General features: G+C 39.5%; 1 protein-coding gene across 1 annotated transcript; it reads right to left on the reverse strand.

Annotated features, from left to right (window-relative positions):
• Positions 1–394: 394 nt before the first annotated feature.
• Positions 395–21,306, reverse strand: metap1d (methionyl aminopeptidase type 1D (mitochondrial)). The gene is made up of 10 exons (XM_063010386.1): positions 21,247–21,306; positions 17,480–17,634; positions 17,044–17,193; positions 14,797–14,945; positions 13,171–13,213; positions 12,882–13,045; positions 4,098–4,195; positions 2,690–2,737; positions 2,509–2,587; positions 395–571 (listed from the first exon to the last, which is right to left on the reverse strand). The coding sequence occupies exons 1-10, from the start codon at positions 21,293–21,295 to the stop codon at positions 493–495; spliced, it is 1,014 nt and encodes a 337-aa protein (XP_062866456.1). The 5' UTR covers positions 21,296–21,306; the 3' UTR covers positions 395–492.
• Between the last annotated feature and the right edge of the window lie 2,188 nt (positions 21,307–23,494).

The following is a 23,494-nucleotide window of genomic DNA, read 5'->3' on the forward strand; positions in this document are numbered from 1 at the left end:
AGTGCTTCTATATGGTAAGTGGAGCTGATAAAATGGACAGTGTGTGTAGAAACAAGGAGGTGCTTGAGGTGGTATGTATAAATGACAGATAAAGGCATTCTAGGATTCAAACTTGAGAGCTTAAACTCTTTACAGTGGTTAGCTAGCATACCAGACTGCTGAGCCACAAGAGTAACACATTTTAAATATGAGCTCTAACTTTTCAACACCAAAGCAGTACAGTAAATACTACTTCCACTTACAAATACTTTCCTCAAGGACTGTGGTGTTCTTCCCTGTGAAAAAGGCATCAGTCATCAAGTGCATTCAAGCAAAAAAGTAGATGAAATTGTACTACAGTAAAGTGTTTTGTGTATGTTTGATGATTTGCTACATAGGTTCAAATGTAACCAAGTTGGTAAAACATTACAAAATGTTTTTATTCTCATAACATTATTCTCTCACACACTACGTTTGCACACTTTCAGACACACACACACTTCCTGACCGCAATCAGTCCTCATCTGCCAGTTTGGTCAGGATCTCCACACCATCAGAGGTGATGACAACTGTGTGCTCAAACTGGGCCGATCTGGAAATCACACACACACACACACACACATGTGAACACACATACAGACACACACACACAAAAACAGTGAGTCATATTGTAACAGATGCTGTGATTCACATTCACGAATGAGCCAGAGATTAACCCCTCTCTTCTTAAAGACATGAGTATAACTGCTGACCAAGCAGTGGTACAGACTGTCCACACCTGCAATACAGCCATCAGCAATTAGCCTAGGAGTGCTCTCCACAGAACAGGAGGGGTACATTAAACCACACTTTACACAATTATTATTATTATTATTATTAAATTATACAACCCCAAATCAGAAAAAGTTGGGACAGTATGGAAAATGCAAATAAAATAAAAATGCAGTGTTCCTTATATTTACTTTGACTTTTATTTGATTGCAGACAGGATGAACCTGAGATATTTCATGTTTTGTCTGCTCGACTTAATTTCATTTATTATTAAACATCCATTCCTGCATTTCAGGCCTGCAACACATTCCAAAAAAAGTTGGGACAGGGGCAATTTAGGGCTAGTAGTAAGGTGAAAAAACTAAATAATTATGTGATTCCAAACAGGTGATGTCAACATGTGATTGTAATCATGGTTTGGTACAAAAGCAGCATCCAGGAAAGGCTGAGTCTTTGATGAGTAAAGATGATCAGAGGATCTCCAGTTTGTCAACAAATGTGTGAGAAAATAATAGAAATGTTTAAAAACAATGTACCTCAAAGAAAGATTGGAAGGGATTTGCATATTTCTCCCTCTACAGTGCATAATATCATTAAATGAGTCAAGAAATCGGGAGGAATTTCAGTGCGTAAAGGCCAAGGGCGCAAGCTTAAGCTGAACACGCGTGATCTTTGATCCCTCAGACGGCACTGCATCAAGAACCGCCACTCAACAATAGCTGATATAACCACATGGGTGAGGGATTACTTTGGCAAACATTTGTCAAGCACTACAATACAGAGTTACATGCACAAATGCCACTTAAAACTTTACTGTGCAAAAAAGAAGCCTAATGTTAACCATGTCCAGAAGCGGCGTCAACTTCTCGGGGCTCAGAGACATCTAGGATGGACCATCACACAGTGGAAACGTGTATTGTGGTCAGATGAATCAGCATTCCAGGTCTTTTTTGGAAAAAATGGACGCTGTGCGCTCGGACCAAAGACAAAAAGGACCATCCAGACCGTTATCAGCAACAAGTCCAAAAGCCAGGGTCTGTCATGGTATGGGGGTGTGTCAGTGCCCTTGGCAAAGGTCATTTACACTACTGTGATGGCAGCATTAATGCAGAAAAGTACATTGAGATCTTAGAGCAGCATATGCTGCCTTCAAGACGTCATCTTTTCCAGGGACATTCAGCATTTTTCAACAAGACAATGCAAAACCACATGCTGCACACATTACAAAGGCATGGCTGTGGAAGAAGAGGGTACGGGTACTGGACTGACCTTCCTGTAGTCCTGACCTGTCCCCAATAGAGAATGTGTGGAGAATTTTGAAAGGAAAAATGTGACAACGACGACCCCGTACTGTTGCACATCTTAAGACGTGTTTGCAGGAAGAATGAGACAAAATAAAAGCTGAAACACTAAATCACTTGGTATCCTCGGTGCCAAAACGTCTTTTAAGTGTGGTGAAAAGGAATGGCAACATTACAAAGTGGTAAATGCTTTACTGTCCCAACCTTTTTTTGGAATGTGAAATGCAGGAATGGATGTTTATTAATAAATGAAATGAAGTTGAGCAGATAAAACATGAAATATCTCAGGTTCATCCTGTCTGCAATGAAATAAAAGTCAAAATAAATGTAAGAAACTCTTATTTGGGGTTGTGTATAGACACAGATAAGTCACCAGCTGTGTCATCATAGCCATAATCACTAACACAATAAGTGAATTTCCACAAGATTTTGGAGTTTTAGAGAGAATGAATGAAACCTTTTATCATCCACTGAGACGGCTGTCCACTTGTCCCTGAGGATCCGAAATTCTGAGGTTCCTTCCATTAAAATAGGTTCTGTAAGACAGATAGACAGAAAATAAGACAACAGGCAAGACAAACTAGAAGTTAAAATACACACACACACACACAACAAAACAATAAAATAAAAACACAGACCTATTGTAAAGCTCATGCCTTCCTCCATCTGCATCTCATTATCATTGGCTGCTCAGAATCAGAAAAAAGAGAAGAATTAAAATAGTACATTATAAACTGTAGAGCTGTAAAGTTTGGTCTATGATCCAGAAAATTGTGTAACTAAGTTCCCTAAAAGTTTCTGGGACCTTCGTGTGGCTATAACGTCTATAATCTGACAGAACAGAAACTTGTAAGCAACACTTTGGTTGCCCTCAAAAACGTCAAGACCCTGGTGGAAACACACCTATAGTGTCTGTGACATCACAAAATTGGAACTTGTCTACAAGTCCATTTACTTGTTTGGAATAGTTTTGAAATGTAAAGCTTCTTAAATACAGTTTATGATGAGTTATGAAACTTTACTTTTTCTAAATATTTATATACACCGACCAGCCATAACATATGACCACTGCAGCTCTTGTGGGGTGTTCTGCAGTGGTCAGTATCTATCAAAAGTGGTCCAAAGAAGGAACAGCGGTAAACCAACGACAGGGTCATGGGCGGCCAAGGCTCACTGATGCACGTGGGAAGTGAAGGCTGACTCGTGTGGTCCGATTAAACAGACGAGCTACTGTAGCTCAAATAGCTGAAGAAGTTAATTCTGGTTCTGATAGAAAGGTGTCAGAATACACAGTGCATCGCAGGTACCAGTCAGGGTGCCCATGCTGACCTGTCCACCGCCGGAAGTGTCAACAATGGGCATCTGAGCATCGGAACTGGACCACAGAGCAATGGAAGAAGGTGGCCTGGTCTGATGAATCACGTTTTCTTTTGTATCGCGTGGATGGTCGGGTGCGTGTGAGTCGCTTACCTGGGGAACACACGGTACCAGGATGCACTATGGGAAGAAGGCAAGCCGGCAGAGGCAGTATGATGCTTTGGACAATGTTCTGCTGGGAAACCTTGGGTCCTGCCATCCATGTGGATGTTACATTGACACGTACCACCTACCTAAGCATTATTGTTATGGAAATGATAATCCTTGATGGCTGTGGCCTCCTTCAGCAGGATAATGCCCCCTGCCACAAAGCAAAAATGCTTCAGGAATGATTTGAGGATCAACAACGAGTCTGAGGTGTTGACCTGGCCTCCAAATTCCCCAGATCTCAATCCAATCGAGCATCTGTGGGATGTGCTGGACAAACAAGTCGGATCCATGGAGGCCCCACCTCACAACTTACAGGATTTATAGGATCTGCCAGAGTCCATGCCTAGACAGGTCAAGGCTGTTTTGGCAGCAAAAGGAGGACCAACACAATATAAGAAGGTGGTCATAATGTTATGCCTCATCTGTGTATTCCAAAATCTGGTTGTCTACTTGTCTATACTATCTATGACATCACAAAACAGAGAAACTATGCAAATAAAAGCCAAACTGAGCTCTTACCATGATGCCAAATCTCAGGATGCCCATGAAAATAGGTTCCAATGCCATGGCCAATGAAGTATGGACACACACAGAAACCAGTTGAGTGGGCAATTTCACTGCAACACACACACACACACAGAAACAAAGACTGATCAACTAGCTACAGAAACTCATGCTGAGTGCTGAGATTCTATTTTATTGATCAATCATAATTATAGGGGTGACCCTTGGGTTGCCCTGGCAACAAAGGTCAGCCTGCCACGGATGAAAATGACTTTAAAAGGTGCCAATTTGGCCACACAGGAGTTACGTGAGGAGAAGACAGAGGTGGGAAGCCATAGTTCAGAGGAAGGAAAAAAGAGGGAGGACTAAGTGCTCTTCCTGAGAAGAAGTAATGGGTTCCTGTGTGTGTGTGTGTAATGACAGTGTTAGTCTGTGCGCACTCTCTGAACTGAGAAAGAGAGAGCTTGGGAAACAAAAAGAAAGGAAGAAGAAAGAAGTATAGGTCAAAGAGAGAGAAAATAAAAACAAAAGCAAAGCTTACTTAGACAGAAGGGCATGTCTATACCTGCAGGGATACGTCATATTATACAGTGGGTTCAGAAAGTATTCAGAGTTTTTGCACACGTTATTGTGTTACCTTTTATTTACACCATAAATGATTCCAATACCATGGAATCACCTGCACTTTCATTCGGTCAACCTATCCGGATAGTATACACACAGTAATATTTGGTTGGACCGCCTTTAGCTTTGATTACGGCACGCGTTCACTGTGGCATCGTTTCCACAAGCTTCTGCAATGTCACAACATTTATTTCTGTCCAGAGTTGCATTAATTTTTCCCCAAGATCTTGTATTGATGATGGGAGATTTGGACCACTGCACAAAGTCTTCTCCAGCACATCCCAAAGATTCTCAATAGGGTTCAGGTCTGGACTCTGTGGTGGCCAATCCATGTGTAAAAATGATGTCTCATGCTCCCTGAATCACTCTTTCACAATTTGAGCCCAATGAATACTGGCATTGTCATCTTGGAATATGCCCGTGCCATCAGGGAAGAAAAAATCCATTGATGGAATAACCTGGTGGTTCAGTATATTCAGGTAGTCAGCTGACCTCATTCTTTGGGCACATAATGTTGCTGAACCTAGACCTGACCAACTGCAGCAACCCCAGATCATAGCACTGCCCCCACAGGCTTGTACGGTAGGCACTAGGCATGATGGGTGCATCACTTCAGCCGCCTCTCTTCTAACCATGATGCGCCCATCACTCTGGAACAGGTTAAATCTGGACTCATCAGACCACATGACCTTCTTCCATCGCTCCAGAGTCCAATCTTTATGCTCCCTAGCAAATTGAAGCTGTTTTGCCGGTTAGCCTCACTGAGAAGTGGTTTTCTTAAGGCCACACAGCTGTTTAGTCCCAATCCCTTGAGTTCCCTTCGCATTGTGCGTGTGGAAATGCTCTTACTGTCACTATTAAACATATCCCTGAGTTCTACAGTAGTTTTTCTACCATTTGATTTCACCAAACGTTTAAGTGATCACCGATCACGGTCATTCAAGATTTTTGTCCGACCACATTCATTCCTCAAAGATGATGTTTCCCCACTGTCCTTCCACTTTTTAATAATGCGTTGGACAGTTCTTAACCCGATTTTAGTAGTTTCAGCTTCTCCTTAGATGTTTTCTCTGCTTGATGCATGCCAATAATTTGACCCTTCTGAAACAGATGAACATCTTTTCCACGACCACAGGATGTGTCTTTCCACATGGTTGTTTAACAAATGAGAAGCTACTCACTGCATCAGTTAGGGTTAAATAACTTGTTGACAGCTGAAACACAATCACCCATGCAGTAATTATCCAACGGGAGGCTCTTACCTATTTGCTTAGTTAAATCCAGGTGGTGACCTTTTTTTGGCCAGGCAGTGTATATTCGTTAGCCATTGTCAAGCTACACCTACCATTTAGATGCACTCTCAAAATTTCTGACTGTGACGCATCTGATGCTCATGTCGCTTCCCTCCATAAAACCACCATAGTGCCACAATTAACCAGATATGGGTTAGATGGTGAATCATGATATAATAATAAAATGGCAATGTGTGCAGGGTTTGTGTATTTGATTTTATATAAACATAACTGACAGTTTTATTCAGCAATCTGCACTTAATTACTTATAATAAAATGAAAATGTGTGCACTTTTTAAATTCATTAACGAATTAACATGTTTTTACATTGTCATTGTGTGTATAATGGGAATAATGACAATTATTCATCATTAATTGTCTGTTTTACCATCGCTTTATTATGGTCAGGGTCACGCTAGGTACAATTTACTGGGCAAAGAGCAGGAAACAACCTGAACAGGTCACCAGACAAAACACTCAACACAAAACAAAGACATCAATCAAACACCGATCAGCCATAACATTAAAACCCCCTCCTTGTTTCTACACTCACTGTCCATTTTATCAGCTCCACTTACCATATAGAAGCACTTTGTAGTTCTACAATAACTGACTGTAGCCCATATGTTTCTCTGCATACTTTTTTTAGCCTGCTTTCACTCTGTTCTTCAATGGTCAGGACCCCCACAGGACCACTACAGAGTAGGTATTATTTATGTGGTGGATCATTCTCAGCACTGCAGTGACACTGACATGGTGGTGGTGGTGTGTTAGTGTGTGTTGTGCTGGTATGAGTGGATCAGACACAGCAGCGCTGCTGGAGTTTTTAAATACTGTGTCTACTCTCTGTCTACGCTATTACACACTCCTACCTAGTTGCTTCACCTTGTAGATGTAACGTCATAGACGATCGCTGATCTATTGCTGCTGTTTGAGTTGGTCATCTTCTAGACTTTCATCAGTGGTCACAGGGAGCTGCCCATGGGGCGCTGTTGGCTGGATATTTTTTGTTGGTGGACTATTCTCAGTCCAGCAGTGACAGTGAGGTGTTTATAAACTCCAGCAGCATTGCTGTGTCTGATCCACTCATTCCAGCACAACACACACTAACACACAACCACCATGTCAGTGTCACTGCAGTGCTGAGAATGACCCACCAGCTAAATAATACCTACTCTGCACATAAGTCGTACACACAGCAACTTCAGACTCGACTCGAACTCGTTTCAAATGACTCGGACTCGACTCGTGACTCGCATAAAATGACTTGTGTACAACCAAAGTCAGCAAAATTACTTACGTGTGACAATTATATATATAATTCTGATCACGTCATTTTCTGCTCTCTAATAACGTTCCGGCCATCTTAACCTGCACCGCACGCAATGGGTAAATGTTCCAGCCAGCAAAACGACAAAACACAGTCGCTAATCTGTTTTTGTTTTTATCTGAACTTACAGATTTTTTGTTTATTTCTACGCTGCATTTCCAATATAAGTTTTGTGTATATTAGACTCTAGCCTAAATATTCGTGATTCGACTCGGACTCTAGCCTAAAGACTCGTGACTTGACTCGGACTCTAGCCTAAAGACTCGTGACTTGACTCGGACTCTAGCCTAAAGACTCGTGACTTGATTCAGACTCTAGCCTAAAGACTCGTGACTCCACTCGGACTCGTATTTTGTGACTTGTGAACATCTCTGCTACTCTGTAGTGGTCCTGGGAGAGTCCTGACTATTGAAGACCAGCATGAAAGTGGGGTAAAAAAGCATGCAAAGAAATAGATGGACTACAGTCAGTAATTGTAGAACTACAAAGTGCTTCTATATGGTAAGTGGAGCTGATAAAATGGACAGTGAGCGTAGAAACAAGGAGGTGGTTTTAATGTTATGGCTGATCGGTGTATGTAATGGGAACAATTCCAACATATCAGGATCAGTGACTGTGGATGCAGAATTACAGTGGGGCCAAAAAGTATTTAGTCTGTAATTTTCATCATAGGTACACTTCAACTATGAGAGACAAAATGAGAAAAAAAAATCCAGGAAATCACACTGTAGGATTTTTAAAGAATTTATTTGTAAATGATCATTAGTATTTGGTCAATAACAAAAGTTCAACTCAATACTTTGTAACATAACCTTTGTTCGCAATGACAGAGGTCAAACGTCTTCACCAGGTTTGCACACACTGTAGCTGGTATTTTGGCCCATTCCTCCATGCAGATCTTCTCTAGAGCAGTGATGTTTTGGGGCTGTCGCTGGGCAACACGGACTCCACAAATTTTCTATGGGGTTGAGGTCTGGAGACTGGCTAGGCCACTCCAGGACCTTGAAATGCTTTTTACGGAGCCACTCCTTCGTTGCCCGAGCGGTGTGTTTGGGATTATTGTCATGCTGGAAGACCCAGCCACGTTCCATCTTCAATGCTCTCACTGATGGAAGGAGGTTTTGGCTTAAAATCTCACGATACATGGCCCCGTTCATTCTTCCCTTAACACGGATCAGTCGTCCTGTCCCCTTTGCAGAAAAACAGCCCCAAAGCATGATGTTTCCACCCCCATGCTTCACAGTAGGTATGGTGTTCTTGGGTTCTTCTTCTTCCTCCAAACACGACGAGTTGAGTTTTTACCAAAAAGTTCCATTTTGGTTTCATCTGACCACATGATATTCTCCCAATCCTCTTCTGGATCATCCATATGCTCTCTGGCAAACTTCAGACGGGCCTGGACATGTACTGGCTTAAGCAGGGGGACACGCCTGGCACTGCAGGATTTGAGTCCCTCTCGGCGTAGTGTGTTACTGACGGTAGCCTTTGTTACTTTGGTCCCAGCTCTCTGCAGGTCATTCATCAGGTCCCTCCGTGTAGTTCTGGGATTTTTGCTCACCGTTCTCATGATCATTTTGACCCCACGGGATGAGATCTTGACCCCAAGGGAGATTATCAATGGCCTTGTATGTCTTCCATTTTCTTACAATTGCTCCCACAGTTGATTTATTCACACCAACCTGCTTGCCTATTGTAGATTCACTCTTCCCAGCCTGGTGCAGGTCTACAATTTTCTTCCTGGTGTCCTTCGACAGCTCTTTGGTCTTGGCCATGGTTGAGTTTGGAGTCTGACTGTTTGAGGCTGTGGACAGGTGTCTTTTATACAGATAACGAGGTCAAACAGGTGCCATTAATACAGGTAACGAGTGGAGGACAGAAGAGCTTCTTAAAGAAGTTACAGGTCTGTGAGAGCCAGAAATCTTGCTTGTTTGTGGGTGACCAAATACTTATTTTCCACCATCATTTACAAATAAATTCTTTAAAAATCCTACAATGTGATTTCCTGGATTTTTTTTCTCATTTTGTCTCTCATAGTTGAAGTGTACCTATGATGAAAATTACAGACCTCTCTCATCTTTCTAAGTAGGAGAACTTGCACAATCAGTGGCTGACTAAATACTTTTTGACCCCACTGTATACCTGATCAGTACGTAGCTGTGCATTTTTTGCAGGATCATTTCTTTACGTTAACCTACAGAAAGTTCTCTGTGTACAGTTCTTTTTCTTATGTCTTTTTTTTCCTCTTGTGTCTTTCAGCATGTCTCTGCGGGGAGCGGGGCTCAGCTTGGCAGACACTGCATTTCTCCAAGACAGCATAAGCTAGCCTGTAATTTACATCTCATACACACACTGGCGCACACACACACGCACGCACATGGGCGTACGCACAGCGAGACAAGCTAACCTGTAATTTACACCCCATTGCAGGGAGAAAGCCCTGGTGCACTCTGGGTAATTGTTCTTTCTGTGCTAGACCAGAAATACATTAACTCTATGAGCGCAGCGCAGCAGCAAATGGAGGGTTCAGAGTGGGCCTCTTTTTATCCTCCTCTTTTTCCTCTCGCGCTCTTTTATGTGGAGATGATGTTCCTACAGGCAGGTTTCAGAGGTGACGTCCTCCCACTTTGTGTGTGTGTGTGTGTGTGTGTGTGTGGTGAGAGAGAGAGAGAGATGGGGGGGTTGAACAAAGCTCTGATTCTACAGTTGGCGAGATGCTGAAAAGTAAAGAAAGAGGTTGAATTGTCTCGCTGAAACAAAGGCCGGTCTGAAGTACAATACTAGATCTGGATTAAAGTTAATTATATATATTTTCAAGCTGCACTTATCAAATTCAAAATTTGTAGTAAATTACGAAACACAATTAAGCTGGTTTTTAAAAGACACAGTTTTAAAAGTCACTAGTAAAAAGCTCAGCCGTTTTCGATGGTGGATCATTCTCAGCACTGCAGTGACACTGACGTGTGTTGTGCTGGTATGAGTGGATCAGACACAGCAGTGCTGCTGGAGTTTTTAAATACTGTATCTTCTCACTGTCTACACTATTACACACTTGCTTCACCTTGTAGATGTAACGTCATAGACAATCGCTCATCTATTGCTGCTGTTTGAGTTGGTCATCTTCTAGACTTTCATCAGTGGTCACAGGACACTGCCCATGGCTGGATATTTTTTGTTGGTGGACTATTCTCAGTCCAGCAGTGACAGTGAGGTGTTTAAAACTTCCATCAGCATTGCTGTGTCTGCAGTCTGCAGAGATGGGGACTCAGTCTGCGACTCGAGTCTGAGTCGCACGTAAGTCGCACACACAGCGACTTCAGACTCGACTCGGACTTGTTTCAAATGACTCGACATGTGACTCGCATAAAATGACTTGTGTACAACCAAAGTTACGTGTGACAATTATACTGTATATATACTGTATATTAGGGCTGTCGTTAAAAAATTAATCAAGATTACAATTTTTTATCTATTTTTATTTGGCTGTTTGTGCCACACACGTGTGTCTCTGTGGTAATTAACTGTATTTCAGATGAATTAGGATGTAAAGCGCATGAACTGTCCGATGATAAACTACTTTTAGCGGTTTTCACTTTTTTTACGTGTTGAAAAGATGAATGAAATCACGCAAGCTTTGTAACGAGTATTTCCATTGGCTGCTAGACCTGTCCATCAAAACCGTGTAGCTCCGCCTCCTCCTCCTCCGGTAAAAAGTGAAACTCTGTGTGATGTTTCATCTCTACAGTTTATTCAGGTTATTCTATCACATGGTTATAAACATGATTTATATTTGTGATGTTTGTAGTTTTCTAAAAACACATTCGTATCTGATATTAATATGGACTAAGCGTTTACATGGACTGTTTTAATTAACACTTTTTTATAGCTACAGTCAATTACTTATAGATAATGTTTGCTAACTTGACTGTTTCAGGTATTTATAGGTGTTTAAATGGTAATTTAGAACAGTATTTCCCAGTATTCTTTCTGCACAAACACAGTATTAAAGAGTTTTCTTAATAGATATATGAAATAATCATATCTGTGTTTTGATGCTTTATTGATCAAAACATTATGGTTGGTGCACCTGTTTTCAGTGTCCGGGTTATGAACAGGAAAAGATCCTCACTTTTGTCAGATAATGTGCTTTCTACAATAAATTTAGATTTAATAATTTTATCATATTCTATGAATGTTTTATTGGTAAACACGTTCTTGCAATAACAATGTGCATAACTGTTCAAATTTTGCTTAATTATTAGTTTGCGATTAATTGAGATTAATACATATACGTATATTAGGGCTGTCACACGACAAAAAAATTTTATCGAGATTAATCGCGATAAATTTTGTTCTTTAATCTCGATTAAAATTTTTAATCGTGTGACAGCCCTAATATATATATATATACAGTATATATATATATATATATATATATATATATTATATAAAAGATCTGACATTCTGATCATGTCAGATCATGTCAGACCTGCTCTCTAATAACGCTCCGGCCGTCTTAACCCGCAACGCACACAATGGGTAAATGTTACAGCCCGCAAAATGGCAAAATACACTCGCTAATCTGTTTATTTCAACGCTACATTTCCAATATATGTTTTGTGTACATTTATATTGACTCGTGACTTGACTCTGACTCTAGCCTAAAGACTCGTGACTTGACTCGGACTCTAGTCTAAAGACTCAGGGCTCGACTCGGACTCGTATTTTGTGACTTGTGAACATCTCTGCTACTCTGTAGTAGAGCAAGGATTTTTGATTAACTGCAAAAAATGTAGGTATTTCAACATCTACAGTCCATATTATTATTAAAAGATTCAGAGATTCCAGAAAAATCTTTGTGTGTAAAGGGCAAGAGCAAAACTATACGGAATGCCAGTAATCTTTAATCCCTCAGACAACATTGTATTAAAAATCAACATGCAGGTGATGCAGCTGGATATTCCGCTAGCACACCAGCGCTGGGATTCTGAACTCGGGGAGTTCAAATCTCAGCTCTGTGCCCCCTGGCAGGCACAATTGGCAGTGCCTGACTGTAGTCTATCTATTTCTCTGCATGCTTTGTTAGCCCCCTTTCATGCTGTTCTTCAATGGTCAGGACCCCCACAGGACCACTACAGAGCAGGTATTATTTGGGTGGTGGGTCATTCTCAGCACTGCAGTGACACTGACATGGTGGTGGTGTGTTAGTGTGTGTTGTGCTGGTATGAGTGGATCAGACACAGCAGCACTGCTGGAGTTTTTAAATACCGTGTCCACTCACTGTCCACTCTATTAGACACTCCTACCTAGTTGGTCCACCTTGTAGATGTAAAGTCAGAGACAGTCGCTCATCTATTGCTGCTGTTTGAGTTGGTCATCTTGTACACCTTCATCAGTGATCACAGGACGCTGCCCACGGGGCGCTGTTCGCTGGATATATTTTTGGTTGGTGGACTATTCTCAATCCAGCAATGACAGTGAGGTGGTTAAAAACTCCAGCATTTTTAAATAACATTTCCTTACACAAAGTCTTCACACAGACTCTTCAGTGTTTACCTGATGGTGTTGCCGATGACGGACAGCGACTGCCCTGGTCCACATGCAGCGATAGCTTCATCTCTGCACTGCCTAGCTGCATCCACCAACTTCCTGCCTCGCTCGTCTACTGAACCAATCAAAAACGTTTCGGACGTATCACCATGGTAACCATCCAGGTAAACCTACGAGTCAAAGTATTAACAAAAAGCCAGACAATTGAAGCAAACACAGTGTTTACTATTGCAAGTACACATTAAATAATTACTCTTTTTGTATTTGAGTCTCAGGGTGAGGTTCAGACACTCACAGTAACGTCTATATTAATGATATCTCCATCTTGAAGTGGTCGACTGAAAAGGAATAAAGTAAGTAAGTAAGTAAGTAAATTTTATTTATAAAGCACTCTTAAAACAACTTACGTTGACCAAAGTGCTGTACATCGAATAAGCATACATAACACAACATTATATTAAAAAAGTAAGAACCAAATAAAAATACAGAGTAAGAGACAAAATAAAACAGATAAAAATAGACTAAACAATTAAAATTAACACAGCTCCTCACTGTTGTATGGTTATATGACACTAAAGTGTATGGTTATATGAATCTTATTTCAGCATCTGTTTGAATCTGAGCATTTGATGACAAAAAGACTTTCTTTATGTTTTACCCAGAGCCAGAAAATTACAGTGGTACCTTAACGTCCCCTAAACTCAAAATCTTTGAAACTCTGTTGAGAAAAACTCTGTTTGTGCATCGGCACAAAACTTAACAATGTGACTTTACTGAATGGAATAAGGTATTCCAAGATCAAGCATCTCCATGATTAAGAAGCATAAGGAAACAGTAAAGAAGTAAAGGTTGATTTTTAACCGTTTTCCAATTGTAATTCAGTGTTTTTTTTTTAATTATATTTGTCTTTTTCTCAGTGTGTCAAAAACAACCCCATTATTTTACATTTGCCTAAAATATATGCAGTTCCACAGGACCATGGAACACATTAACAGGTTTCACATACATCCTTATGGGAAAAATACCTTAAAACTCAACGTTTTTTAGACTCAACGCCACTTCCAGAACCAACTGATGTTGAATTTTAAGGTACCACTGTTGTAGGAGCGTAAGTGTACTTTCATATCAGTTGTTTATTTTATGATTATGTTCATTTTTAAATTTAGCATTATATGATGATTTGTGATATTATTGATTATCTTGATTGGTGACATGATTATTTGCATCAATTTAGTTGTTTCATAATTTACATATAATTATTGTCTTTTGTTCATGAGTTAAATAATAATCATTATTGATGATCTTTGATTTATATTCTTTGGTTATCTATGTTAATTTTTTGTGTAACAGAGGAAAGGTCAAAGTGCGCTGCAGTATTTAACAGTCAGGTGTGGTGCACCATGGGAGTGTGGAACTGGAGTGGAGTCGCACAGTTTTTTTACCTTGCCGTGCTCTTAAGTATTTACCTGTGATACCTTTTGTACCGTTTGTTTTGTGCTCTGAAGTACTCAGTAAAAGAGTTTTAAATGCAAGTCATCACTCTCAGTGGATTTATTCATTTTTGGACATGGTATTAGAACTTTGGTATTAGAAGGGTACGTAAAGCGTCAAGCTGACTTCACAAGCCTTTGGAACCTACTAAGCATTAAACAACAATAAAATTCATTAGTGTGCATGTCTTTGTCAATATCAACATCTGTATAGTGTCACTATGCATGTTGATACAAATACGGTATTACTGCAACCCTCATATGCAGGCCAAATACACCGCATTTTAACTACACTGTAGACTTTCTGAAGAACCAAAATATGAGATTGGTAAAGAACTTTTAGTCAGTTAATTGCTAAGTAGTTTTGGAGTATTGGATTTGACCTTTCTGAAGAACAGATGAATAACATAGTATACATAGTGTTACTGTACCTGTCTGGGATGCCGTGACAGATCACATTATTCACGGACGTACACACAGATTTGGGGAATCCACCGTAGTGCAGTGGAGAGGGGTAGGCATCGTGTCTTATCGTCTCCTGGTGCACAATAAAGTCTATTTCATCTGTTGTTATACCAACCTAGAGTAAAAAACATACAATTTTAAAAGATATGCACATAAAGACAATTTGTACTTGCTCAAGTATCAACTACAGGCATTGATTTGTTCATTATGACTTATTTGCCAGGTCAATAATTGTCAGCTATTGAAAATTCCAGAGCTTTCATTCTGTCCTTCACATGCCATTAAGCAAACTCCAAGCTCAAAAGTGGCCTCTCATGCACTGTACCACAAAGATCTGATTGATGGAGTGCTGCAGAGATGCTTGTCTGTCCAACATGGTTCTTCCATCTCTGCACATGACTTTAGGAGCTCTTACAGTAACTGTCGGGTTTGTTCTTACCCCCTTGACCAAGGACTTTCTTTCCTGGAAGCCTAATTTGGCTGGACAGTTAAATTTAGGAAGGTTCAGGGTTGTGCCAGACTTCAATTGTGCCAGTGTTTTGTGAACACTTAAGGCTAAATATGTTTTTTTTTTTCAAATCCTTGCCCTGATCTGTGCCTTGTCACAATCTGACCATGGAGACATGTAGACAGTTCCCTGGACTTAATTACTTTTTGTCTTGACAATGCAGTATATATTGGCGACCCTCATGGATCCAGATCTGTGTCTTTCCAAACCATGTCTAATCAAATCAAATTGTAACAGAACTTCAATTACGTTCTACACCTATCAGGCATAACATTAAAACCACCTCCTTGTTTCTACACTCACTGTCCATTTCATCAGCCCCACTTACCATATAGAAGCACTTTGTAGTTCTATAATTACTGACTGTAGTCCATCTGTTTCTCTGCATGCTTTGTTAGGCACCTTTCATGCTGTTCTTCAATGGTCAGGACTCTCCCAGGACCACTACAGAGTAGGTATTATTTAGGGGGGTGGATGATTCTTAGCACTGCAGTGACACTGACATGGTGGTGGTGGTGTGTTAGTGTGTGTTGTGCTGGTATGAGTGAATCAGACATAGCAGCGCTGATGGAGTTTTTAAACACCTCACTGTCACTGCTGGACTGAGAATAGTCCACCAACTAAATATATCCAGTCAACAGCACCCTGTGGGCAGCGTCCCATGACCACTGATGAAGGCTAGAAGATGACCAACTCAAACAGCAGCAATAGATGAGCGATCGTTTTTGACTTTACATCTACAAGGTGAACCAACTAGGTAGGAGTGTCTAATAGAGTGGACAGTGAGTGGACACGGTATTTAAAAACTCCAGCAGCGCTGCTGTGTCCTAAATAATACCTGCGGTCCAGGTCCTTTCTGTGTGGAGTTTGCATGTTCTCCCCGTGTCCGTGTGGGTTTCCTCCAGGAGCTCCTGTTTCCACCCACAGTCCAAAAACATGCAGTCAGGTTAACTGGAGACACTGAATTGCCCTATATGTGAATGGGTGTGTGTATGTGTGTGTATCTGCCCTGCAACGGACTGGCGCCCCGTCCAGGGTGTTACTGTGTGCCTTGCGCCCATTGAAAAGCTGGGATAGGCTCCAGCAATTTTTCCCAGTGGAAACACACCTGCCACAACCCAGGATAAACCATTTAACAGAAATGAAATCAAGTAAGGTAATCTTTAATTGTAATTTAATTTTTAAAAAGTCTTAACACATGCTTTCTTTTTGTCATGCATGTTTAAGGGTCACTCACTGTCTTAACCGCTTAGGGTCAAATGGGGGGGGGGGGGGTGGTTTGCTGGAGCCTATCCCAGCTTTTCAATGGGTGCAAGGAACAAAGTAACACCCTGGACAGGGCGCCAGTCCATCGCAGGGCAGACACACACACATACACACACCCATTCACCTGAAGGGGAATTCAGTGTCTCCAATTAACCTGACTGCATGTTTTTGGACTGTGGGAGGAAACCCACGCAGTCACATGGAGAACATGCAAACTCTGCACAAAAAAGCACCCGTGCCTTCCGGTGGTTGTATCCATTCAAAAATTAAACTACACAACAAAAAGTGCACAAAAAAAGTGAATGGGTTTAAATACTTTCTGAATCCACTGTATACAAAAGAAAGTTCTACTAGACATCAGCAAATCAAAATATTGTGGAATTGATTAAATATTCTGGAATGTTGTGGAATGCTTTAGAAGAAGAGGATTAAAAACAACCTTGAGACTGCTTCCGGCTAACAGGAGAACGTGTCGGGCGAGCTGGCATGCCCTTCTTAACCCATCAATCTGCTCTTCATCTTTAATCTCAATATAATCAGGCCACTCAGGTACAGAACTGGAGAAAACGTAGTCTGGCCTCTGTATGTGCTAGACGTGACAGAGAAATCAAGAAAGACAAAAAAACTGTTGAAAAAAACAAGAAAATAGAAAAAAAAAAAACACACCACTGGATTTGATTGTAAACTTTTTGGGGTGGGGAGAAGTAACAAAGAATATTCCAGCAAATGTATTTTCTTCTGCAGTATTTGAAATGGATTTCTGTGTTTTAGTCAAAGTAAAAGAGAATTCTTAATAAACCTAACTGTCCCACCCCACCAACTTCTGGCTGGCTCAGCAGTCCGAAAGGCCTTGATGGTATAGGGTGTAGTATTACCTCGGGTACAGGGTAATGTGGTCGCACGTCGGCAGGCCTGACCACACTATGTGAACTTGTCCGTGTTTTCCAGAAGAAATGGCGGCGCTGTGGGCACATGGTACTGCGTGGGCATCTCGACAACTGGACCACCCTCTGCAAGAGGCTTGAAGTGGCTGACCGCAACGCCAACAAAAAAAGAATTCATGACACCATTTGCATTTACATTTTAAGGATTTCTAAACATTTTAAACCCATTTGAATAATTTATCTTGATATATATGTAGTTTTATATTTTCAATTTTAAAACAGTTCTACATTTTGGTGCATCATAGTTAAGGCCCTACTAAATTCACGGGAAAATGTGCTTAATTTCACGGACCTCATTTTTCACAGATTTTTTAAGAAAAGTGCCACATTTCACGGCGGTCAGTAAATTACTCATATATACTGATCAGCCATAACATTAAAACCACCTCTTTGTTTCTACACTCACTGTCCATTTTATCAGCTTCACTTACCATATAGAGGCACTTTGTAGTTCTACAATTACTGACTGTAGTCCATCTGTTTCTCTGCATGCTTTGTGCTGACCTTTCGTACTGTTCTTCAATGGTCATTCTCAGCACTGCAGTAACACTGACATGGTGGTGGTGTGTTAGTGTGTGTTGTGCTGGTATGAGTGGATAAGACACAGCAATGCTGATGGAGTTTTTAAACACCACACTGTCACTGCTGGACTGAGAATAGTCCACCAACCAAAAATCTCCAGCCAACAGCGCCCTGTGACCACTGAGGAAGGTCTAGAAGATGACCAACTCAAACAGCAGCAATAGATGAGCGATCGTCTCTGACCTTACATCTACAAGGTGGACTGACTAGGTAGGAGTGTCTAACAGAGTGGACAGTGAGAGGACACGGTATTTAAAAACTCCAGCAGCGCTGCTGTGTCTGATCCACTCACTCCAGCACAACACACACTAACACACCACCACCATGTCAGTGTGACTGCAGTGCTGAGAATGATCCACCACCTAAATGATACCTGTGCTGTGTTGGTCCTGTGAGGGTCCTGGCCATTGAAGAACAGGATGAAAGCAGGCTTAAAAGGTATGTAGAGAAACAGACGGACTACAGTCAGTAATTGTAGAACTACAAAGTGCTTCTATATGGTAAGTAAAGCTGATAAAATGGACAGTGAGTGTAGAAAAAAGGAGGTGGTTTTAATGTTATGGCTGACCGGTGTATAATTAATGTTGTTTGCCAATGCATGGAAATCCAGGATTGTGAAACATAATCTTAAAGCATGTGACAGGCCTAAATATTAATATAAAATTATTTGGAACATGAACTGGTCAATCAACAGATAACCAGTGAAACAAAACAACTGTAATGTCAATAACAATTATTCATTAGCTAAATTATATCATGACTGGCCCGGACCCAAAATCCCTCTGATAGTCTATCTTGTATAACTCAAACAACAAAAAAGTCAAAATGCAGAGCCGACACACCGGAGCCGGGCTCCAGAGCTACTGTAAATCCAACCAGTGAAGCATAAAGACAGAACCACAAAGTCAGAATGAAGCAGAACTGAGTGACCACAGACCCAGAATAGAGGCGCTCTACATCAGAGAAAAAGAAAAAGAGAGGCCAAGTGGGGAGGAGAAAAAAAACCACCAACCACGACCTTCTGATGAACACACCAGTGGTTAAGGAAGTGTGGAGGAGGAGGAGGGGTGAGAGGCAGAAAAAAATGATAGATAAATAGACAAATGGACACTATAGATAGATCAGTAAAAAATAAAATGTAAGGAAGGAAGGAAGGAAGGAAGGGAGGAAGAAGGCCAACCACAATTATAACAAAATCAACCAAACAATTATTTGGGCTAATCATGATTACCTGAGATGGGCTAGGAGTCTTTCATTTTATCCTACAGAGAGCAGCAGTTTTGATATTGTTCATTGTCTAAACATACGACCCCAGTACAATTTTATCATATATTACTAGGGATGTAACAATGCACCACAAGACAGTTAAAAATCGATTCACATGTGTAACGATTAAAATCGGTTTACATGTATAATTAATCGATATTCACTTTTAACAGCAGAGGGCCCTGGCGCTATTCACCTCGCCTGGTTGACGTCACTACAGGGTTGCCAGGTTCGGAATTTTCCCAGCCAAATTTATTTATGTGAGGATACTTCTCTACTCTTTATTTGTATTACTCATTTATTCATTTAATGTAGGATTTGTTTTAAAATTTCATTTCAGTTTTTTTTACACAAAAAGGGAAATGTGCAGCATTGTTTTGCATAGTTTGTACCTACCTCAGAAATAAAAGGACATTCATTATTTAAATAAATAAAAGATAAGCACAAATACAGTGTTTTATTTAGTTTTTTAAGAGAAATAATAAAAGAAAACTTATAATTTGTCTTCAATTTCATTTTGTTAAAAAAAAAATTCAGGAAAAAAATCGTATCGTGAACCCAGTATCGTGAATTGTATCACATCGTGAGTAGAGTGTATGGTTACATCCCTAATAATAATACAAGCATTTGAAAGAAAATCATTAGCTTTAGGGACTGCTTAGCATAGTCATTTATTTATTAGGATTTTAACGTCATGTTTTACACTTTGGTTACATTCATGACAGAAACGATAGTTTAATGTCAAACACAGTCATGGCAATTTTGTATCTCTAATTCACCTCACTTGCACGTCTTTGGACTTGTCACTTATTTTGGGATTGTTCATTTTGCTCAATTTTTTTGGACTGATTTAAATAATTTTATTAATAGAAAAATTAACTATAACTTTAAATTGAAAACTGAATTTATTCTATTTGGAATAACTAAAAGTGACATATTGAATTCAGATGAGACTCATATTGTCAACCTTCTCTAAATATTATCCAAATATCACATATATTGTTGTACATTTATGAATAATAGACCAAACTTCAACACTTTTAAGGCATCCTTTATATCGTACATTATTTCGTTAAAAAATGTGAAGGCAAGACATACTTTAACACTGTTAGAAAACTTCTCTATCCCTTAAGGTCATTTTAGAAAATCATGAAATGGTATTATCTATAAATTCCTGCTTTAGCTAATTTTATTGATAGTTTATTTAATTTCTATTTCTATAACCTTGAGCAATTTTTAGTTAATAATTGTCTAATTTTCATTGTGTATGTTACATCTTGGCTGTGATTGATGTATTCTCTTGTAATATATTTGTTGTTCAATAAAGTTAATTAAAAAAAAAAAAAAAAGTGGAAGACAACCGTCAGGATCATCAGGTGACTGGTATGAACACATTTTCGAGGCTGTCTACGATTGCCAAACTGGTATTAGTTCTGCCACACTCAAATGCAGATGCATCCACCGGAAAGGGACATCAACAGACATCAACAGAACAACCTCTGACAACCCCCAAGCCCCCCTAAATGGTTATGGTTAGTTACATTAAACTAATGAGAGCTCTAAATGCAGGTAACCCCAGCTTTTAAAACCATTTCTACGACTACTGTCTCTTCACACAAAAAGCAAAAAAAAGTGTCCATGTTCAGAAAATGTGCGGAACACTGTTACCTTCAGTTTCATTCGCTTAGTTAAACAACTAAGTTTATTCTTTTAACTTCAAACATACGTGTAAACATAGTATAACACCACACGTTTTATACGATACATGTTCTGTGTGTTTAATAATAATACTTAAGACATGAACAACTCGTACATGAAGTTAAGTGTAGATTTAAAATGCAGGTTTGTACCTGTTCGCGACAACACACCCCTCAGTGCAGTCGCACAGGGCGCCGCCATGTTTCCTGTACAGTACAGGTCACGTGATCTGTGCACATGGTGTCCGATCTCTGATCAACGTCAACAATCCATGTTTAATCCATGTAACTGAGAGAATTCTTAATATATCTGACTTATTATTTTTTATATATATTTTATTATGTAACAATAATTCATTTCACCACCTAAAAATGTCAAATGACACAATCACATATTCATATATTATTAGGGATGTAACGATACACTACCCACGATGCGATTCATGATTCTGGGTTCATGATACGATTTTTTCCTGATTTTTTAAACAAAATGAAATTGAAGACAAATTATGACAAAGTTTCCTTTTATAATTTCTCTTTAAAAAAATTAAATGAAATACTGTATTTGTGCTTATCTTTTATTTATCTAAATAATGAATGCCCTTTTATTTTTAAGGTAGGTACAAACTATGCAAAACAATGCTACACATTTCCCTTTTTGTGTAAAAAAAAAAGCTGAAATGAAATAAATCCCACATTAAATAAATAAATGAATAATTCAAATAAAGAAAGTATCCTCACATAAATAAATTTGGCTGGAAAATTCAGAACCTGGCAACCCTGTAGTGACGTCAACCAGGCGAAGAGAATAGTGCCAGTTTAAAGTGAATATCGATTCATTACACATGAAAAACGATTTGAATCGTTACACACGTGAATCGATTTTTAACTGTCTTGTGGTGCATGGTTACATCACGATATATTAATACACTGTGTATTCAGGTACAACCACAGAGAGCAATAAAACAATCTTATCTTATCTTATCTTATCTTATGTCATTAGTGACATTTACTAATCCAGATGTAGGGAAAGAGCCACCTGCGTCCTCCGTGACCCCACCCACCCTGCACATGGTATAAACATCTAGACTGAAAAACAGCTGCAGTCAGACTGTCAGACTGTCGAACTGTTTTACCCCCATATACTAAACACCTTATCAACACACACTGCCATACTGAACACAACTGGCACACTGTCAATTTAACCATCTTGTGATTGTTGCTACTAGTTTTTGCTGCTATACTTTTTGCAATTATGCACTTTAGTCAACATAAGCTGCTGCAGTTCTTGTGCAATACTTAATATGTAAATACTTTGTACTTGTACTTTTTTAGTTACTCAGTTTAATGACAATAAAGCTGAGTCTGAGTTATCTTTTCTTATCTTATCTTATTGTTACTCTGAAAGTGCTCCAAATGTCCTGTGCAGACATGTCCAGGGACATTATTTGTTTCCTTAATGCTACAATTTAGTATTTCTTCATGATTATTGTGAATTAATTAATTATTATAATCATCATCTGTTTCATATTGCACTTTTTACTGTGCTTTTTATAAGCTAAATTTTAATACACCATGTTAAGTCATAAATAATCACTGTTAAATTAAGTATACAAGCATGTAAATTATTTACGTACTTACAATAAATATTTAGGAAATATAAATAGGCCATGTTAAAATATTCCAGATGGGGGAAATCTAAGCAAAAACACATTCACCTGAGTTGCTCTAGGGATGAACAGAATTCCTGCAATGATTGAACAAAAGTGCTCAAGATGGGCTATACTGATTTAAGAGATCAGTAAGATATGGAGGTAATCAGTTAAATATGTAAAGGTCATTAACAGGACTGTATTTAAAAGCAGTCATTGTAAACTCATTACGACCAGGGTAATGTGATCTGACTTTGTTTTTCTTCTAAGGTTGTGAAACGCAGCATTTTAAACGTGCTGGATTTCATGAAAAGAAAACAACAAATAGCCAGGTAGTCCAATTTTTATTTATTAGGATTTTAATGTCGTGTTTTACACTTTGGTTACATTCATGACAGAAATGGTAGTTATTCGTTACACAAGATTCATCAGTTCATAAGTTTAATACAGTCAAATACAGTCATGGACAATTTTGTATCTCCAATTCACCTCACTTGCATATCTTTGGACTGTGGAAGGAAATCGGAGCTCCCGAAGGAAACCCACGCAGACACGAGGAGAACATGCAAACTCCATGCAGAAAGGATCAACCTGGACCCCACCTGGGGATCGAACCCAGGACCTGTACACTTTTAAAATGATGTTTGTATACATATGTACAGTGGGGCCAAAAAGTATTTAGTCAGCCACTGATTGTGCAAGTTCTCCTACTTAGAAAGATGAGAGAGGTCTGTAATTTTCATCATAGG

The sequence above is a fragment of the Trichomycterus rosablanca genome, chromosome 15, assembly GCF_030014385.1.
Source record: "Trichomycterus rosablanca isolate fTriRos1 chromosome 15, fTriRos1.hap1, whole genome shotgun sequence".
Classification (NCBI taxonomy): domain Eukaryota; kingdom Metazoa; phylum Chordata; class Actinopteri; order Siluriformes; family Trichomycteridae; genus Trichomycterus; species Trichomycterus rosablanca.

Excerpts from the sequence above, each read along its gene's own strand:
- metap1d (XM_063010386.1), bottom strand. The coding sequence starts at position 21,295 with ATGGCGGCGCCCTGTGCGACTGCACTGAGGGGTGTGTTGTCGCGAACA. Across the intron at positions 13,214-14,796 it reads TGTCACGGCATCCCAGACAG|TCGACCACTTCAAGATGGAG; the intron begins GTACAGTAACAC and ends ATTCCTTTTCAG. Across the intron at positions 572-2,508 it reads GTCTCAGTGGATGATAAAAG|ATCGGCCCAGTTTGAGCACA; the intron begins GTTTCATTCATT and ends TGTGATTTCCAG.